The sequence below is a fragment of the Oryzias melastigma genome, linkage group LG24 (genome assembly GCF_002922805.2).
Source record: "Oryzias melastigma strain HK-1 linkage group LG24, ASM292280v2, whole genome shotgun sequence".
NCBI classification, from domain to species: domain Eukaryota; kingdom Metazoa; phylum Chordata; class Actinopteri; order Beloniformes; family Adrianichthyidae; genus Oryzias; species Oryzias melastigma.
The window spans coordinates 4152941-4158458 of NC_050535.1; the positions used below are offsets into that span (position 1 = coordinate 4152941).

At 43.5% G+C, this 5518-nt stretch overlaps 1 protein-coding gene across 1 annotated transcript in view; it reads left to right on the forward strand.

Moving 5' to 3' along the window:
• Nucleotides 1-5518, forward strand: part of LOC112158240 (regulator of G-protein signaling 6) — a gene marked incomplete at its 5' end in the record, with an annotated part of 60057 nt that overhangs the window by 44814 nt on the left and 9725 nt on the right. Inside the window, 6 exon segments of the mRNA XM_024291491.1 lie at nt 1919-1970; nt 2304-2368; nt 4041-4117; nt 4711-4792; nt 4914-4988; nt 5069-5170. Coding sequence (XP_024147259.1) covers nt 1919-1970; nt 2304-2368; nt 4041-4117; nt 4711-4792; nt 4914-4988; nt 5069-5170 — 453 coding nt within the window.

Sequence of the window (5518 nt, forward strand, 5' to 3'; positions counted from 1 at the left end):
TGAGACCCCTGCCTTAGATTGTGCGTCTGCATACTGAAAAGAAACTTAAAAAATATATATGTTTCTGAACCGTTTCCAATTTTGCATCAACCATTAGAGTTCTAATGTCTGAGAATCTGGTTAGGAATGACTGCTGGACCAAAATGAGTTGAGGAGAAAACCAAGATTTTTCAAGAAAAATCCTAAAAGTCAAACTATCAGGTAATCTTTAAAAAGACAAGCTTTAGTCACAACTACCCTCCTGGGTGGATACGGACTGTCTGTGGTTGAAAAATTGTCAAAACGATACAGGAAATGCAGATGGTCCACAGGAAATATCACAACACATTCTCACTGGCAACTCGACATATGTGGATGTATAGTTTGGGATCCCTCCGTGTCACTTTTTGACGGTTTGGGTGTCCCCAGCTCGTCTTTTTTTGACATGGCGGCTGTTCCCATAAATTAATGGGTCCCCAACCCTCAGCATGCGGTACTGGATGCAGAACCGGTACCGGGTTAGGGTACAAAGTGAGGTTTAGGGTAACAGGTTAGGCATAGGGTAACTGTAATGCTCCAGTCCACATCCTGAGGGTTGGGGACCCCCAAAACCCTCAAGACGCAGTACTGTATGCAGAACCAGTACCGGGTTAGGGTACCAGGTGAGGTTTAGGGTAACAGGTTAGGCATAGGGTAACTGTACTGCTCCAGTCCACATCCTGAGGGTTGGGGACTCCCAAAACCCTCAAGACGCTGTACTGGACGCTGAACCGGTACTGGGTTAGGGTACCAGGTTCGGGTACCAGGTTAGAGTTAGGGTACCTGTACTGGTCCAGTCCGCATCCTGAAGGTTGGGGACCCCCTCAACCCTCAGTACGCAGTACTGAATATGGAACCGGTGGGTTAGGGTACCAGGTAAGGGTTAGGGTACCTGTACTGGCCCAGTCCGCATCCTGAGGGTTGGGGACCCCATCAACCTTCAGGACACGGTACTGGACACAGAAAATGGCCCAGGTTAGGGTACCAGGTTAGGGTTAGGGTACCTGTACTGGTCCAGTCTGCATCCTGAGGGTTGGGGACCCCCTCAACCTTCAGGACACGGTACTGGACACAGAAAAGGGCCCAGGTTAGGGTTAGGGTACCTGGACTGATCCAGTCCGCATCCAGAGAGTTGGGGACCCCTGATTAATGTCTGTGGCCCAGTACCAAGTGGCCCTCGAACCAGTACCGGTTTGTCGCCCAACAACAAAAAAACCTGCAACACCCATATGGGTCAATCCCATGTCCAGATTTATGTGACTAAGATTTTATCGGCACTAGAGGAAACTGTTTTCTGAGGTAAGAGTCTTCAGAATTCTGACTGACGAAGCCACTTAGATAAGAGGCGAAACATTTCAAGATGGCATGTCTCAATTTCAAGACGTCACCTTGAGAACATTCAATGACATGGCGAATTGCGAATCAAGGAAAATATTCAAGAAAGAAAACAAGGAGAACACCTTCACCTGCGCTGCAAGTCACTCTAATATATTTGTGCTTAACTAGTGAGTTCTCTTCTGTTTGACTTTGGATCTTCACACTAGAGAAATAAAAACAGACTCTGACATAAATTTAAGCATGTCCATCGTTTGTGTTGGACGACGACTTTATAATTAATTTCTTCACTCATTGATCCATTAGTTGTTGCTGCATTGCTGGAGGTTTTGACCGTCTTTCTAGCACCCCCCAAGAAGTTTTGCCGTCAGCTGTTTTCAAAGCTATCTTGGCTCCTCTGCTTTTTGGAGACATTGTTTTTCTTCAAGAAACAATCAAAGAGCTGTCTTGTAAAGGTCGTTATCATCACTTTCCTATTGTCAGATGCTGTTGACTTGCAGATTGCACTTTTGTAATCTGCGGCGGAGCGGCATCGCTTCTGATTTCCTCTTTGTTTCTGCTTCAGGCGCCGTATTTCTGGCCGTCCAACTGTTGGGAGCCCGAGAACACTGATTACGGTGAGAGGCTCGGCTTGTTTTGTTCCATTACAGATTTTCAATTGTGCTTCTACGGAGAATAAAAACACAATTTTCTCTGAAATGATCAACTTGCTGTGAAGTGCATTCACAAAAATAGACCCAAATGTAATTCGTACATGACACAGGAAGGATGAGAAAGACGAGTCCAGACAATTTCTGCCCCTGGAGGTCAGGTTATTAGTTCTTCCCACTCTTCCCCTTAATCCCTCTCTGATAATATGCTGGTGGTGAGGTAGATATGTGCAGAGTCCTACCAGCACATGAGTTAAATATGTCTCCAGATTAACCTCTGAATTCAACCCACTCTCTCAGCTATCTACCTGTGCAAGCGGACCATGCAGAATAAGACCAGGCTGGAGCTCACAGATTATGAGGCGGTGAGTTCTGAACTATTCCTTTCACGTATTAACAATCACTTTGTGTTGATCGGGAGGTCAAGTTTGGGTAGAAAGACTCAAATATCTCAGTCGAATCAGAGCTTTTCATCTTAGATGTGCTCTCGATTTTTACAGAACTTTATATCTCATACTGTTGGGCTTTAGCTTTTCATCCTGCCAACACAACTAACCCTATCCTAAACGTTGGACAATTTGTGGTCAATACTATGACTCTAAGTTGGTCTGTTGGCTGCAAAACAAGAGAAGTCATTACCCATCCACCAATGTTCTTGACCATTGTGTTTATGATACATGAAACTTGATGAAAGCCTTAGTCTAGGGGTGTCCAGTTCCAGGCCTACGAGTATTCCTACCAACCTCTCATTGAAGGTCTTTATTGACCAAGCACATCTGATCCAGGTAGTCAACAGCAGATGAGGCAAAGTTTCTGGAAAACCAGCAGGAGGCCCTCGAGGCCTGGAGTTGGATACCCATGCCTTAGTCACAACTGTCCTTATGGGTGGATATGTCTGTGAGCAAAAAATGGGCAATTCTGTTTGGGATACACAGGTAGCCCGCATAAAATATTAAGGTTGTAGACCACTCGGTGAACCCGTAGAGCCAAAAAATACTTCTATCCATATTTTTCCTATGGGTCATAGTAAACACGAATGGTGGATTCACACCGGCTGGTTGTTGTGTGTTCAAGAATGCTCCATACGCGGTTTTAATAATGCAGACCAGACCAGTGCCAGACAAGAAGGTAGCGGCAGGGAGGTTGATTCTTCTTTTGTGTTTTCAGTACTTATTAGCAATTGTCCGCCTCCTTCAATTTGTAGAGTGAAAAGTCATAGTGGTCCAAATCCTGCAAATCTTGCTCCAGGCTTTTTGTCTTCACAGCTTTGTTCCTATTGTCAGGACTCAGAGCTCTGTCTCCCCCCCTGGTCACCGGTGGAAGCTATCTCCAGAGTATTAACTCAGTTCATCTCCCAGCAGCCCCAGCGCACAGTTCCTGAATGCTGCTCAGCTGTCTCTCACCAGTCACCCACAGGACACTTAAGCACTACACAGAGCCTCACTCAGTGCGAAGTATTGTTTGTGTCACCCTGTCTGCATTACTGAGCATTTCTATCTGGACCTGATCTTCTGTTTCTGACCCTGCTTCATCTGATTACTTGCTGCCTGCCCTGACAACTCTACTCTCTTCTTGGATGCTCCCATGCTCTCGATTGACCTCTGCCTGTTTGAACCTGATCTAGCCTTGTGGACTTTTAGCTGTCTGAACTAATAAACCTGAAAACCAAAAAACTTGTAGCACTTGTACTGGTCAACCCCCATACAGGTGTCTGTGACTAAGGCTTAAGACCATTTGTGTCTCATCTACTGTCTATAAATGAGTTCTGGGAATTTTGGGGACTCAGACTCTCTACAGTTTCTAGAAGGTTGCTCTGATTAGGTGCTTCAGTCATCAACTAATGATGATGGAAGAGAAGTGTTAAGTAAAAGGAGGAAAATCAGAGAAGAGGAGGAAGACTGTAGATTATAGGTGGGTAGCATGAGGTAAAGGAACTCACTACAAACAGGCCTGGATGGATACGATTGATTACCTGTTATTAAGATTTTGTTGTGGTTCGGTCAAGGTCTTCTCATCTTTCTGGTGTCTCACAAACAGGAGAACCTAGCTAGGCTACAGAGAGCCTTTGCCAGGAAGTGGGAGTTTATCTACATGCAGGCCGAGGCCCAGGTCAAGTAAGTGTTTCTCTGTTACCACGACAACACACGGAGCAAGAAAACATCATTCACTCTGAATATACAGACCAAGCAAGTCTGCTACAACAAAAATAGCACAAATCGGAGGATATTTTGATCCTTTCAATGTTTAAAAAGTATCCGTAACATGCAGTAATTTTATTATTTCTGTTTTTTTTTCTTCTTTTTATGTAACCAATTTGCATCTATTTGTTACCTCTTGTGTTTAAATTTTCAATCTTTTTGCAGAAATTGACAGAAAAGAACAGACACTTTTAAGCACTTGGATTTGTTCCCTAGCATAAGCTGCACAGAGTGTTATTTAAAATAAAACTCACATTTTATGTCCACTTTCAGTGCATTATTTTTATGTGGTGGCTCTAGATTTATCTACAAAGCAAACCACAGTGTCGGCTCACAGCTACTGTAAGCATAGAGAACAATGTAGCGCCTGGGATGTGAGGTTTGTTCAAAAAAGTGCTGCAGACATTCTGCACAATCCTCTCTTTCATCCTTCAGTCCTGCTTAGAATGAGATAATAGTAACGCTACAGAGAGGACGTTTTTTCCCACCCTGCCTGATTTCATCTGCAGGATCGACAGAAAAAAGGATAAAATTGAGAGGAAGATCCTTGACAGCCAAGAGAGAGCCTTCTGGGACGTCCACAGACCTGTGGTAAGCCTCTGTCTTACATCAGATCTTCTTTTCTGTTGCCGTTCTTCTTTACCGCTTTAGTTGCAATATTTAAGCAGTCCCTGTTGAACGAAATTAAAATGTATTTTCGTTTTCCCTTCAGCCTGGATGTGTTAATACCACAGAGATGGACATCAGGAAATGCAGACGCATGAAGAATCTGCACCGTGTCAAGAAGGTACAAGTAACTCTTCCACATGCATAAACCCAACAGCGGTTATAGTTTAGCGTCTTACTTTGTGTTTGCAAATGTTGCAGTCGGTCTACGGCATAACGGAGGAGGGAAAGCAGTCACAGAGTCCTGTTCACACCCCTTTACAGCACTGTCGAAAAGGCACCAAGGAAGACGTGGAGAAAGAGGTGGCGCATTGAATCATAACGTTTTACATTTTATGAGACCATTTATTTATCTTATTTAGGATAAATGAGCAAAATATAACTAATTTGGTGGAAAATTACATTTTTAACTTGGATTTATTCCAGTTTGGTACAATTTGGTGCTTCTTTTCAACTCAAACAGGATCTCAGTTTCTGTATGTTTCTTGTTTTGAAGTTAAAATCTTAGAGGGGCATAGAAGTGAAATGGTTTTTCGTCCGCACCAGAAACTAAATGGTGTGTGCCAGTAAGTTTCAAGGGTAACGCTTTATATTAAGGTGTGCTTGTTAAGTATTAATAAGATATTAATAAGCATTAGTAAGATGCTTATA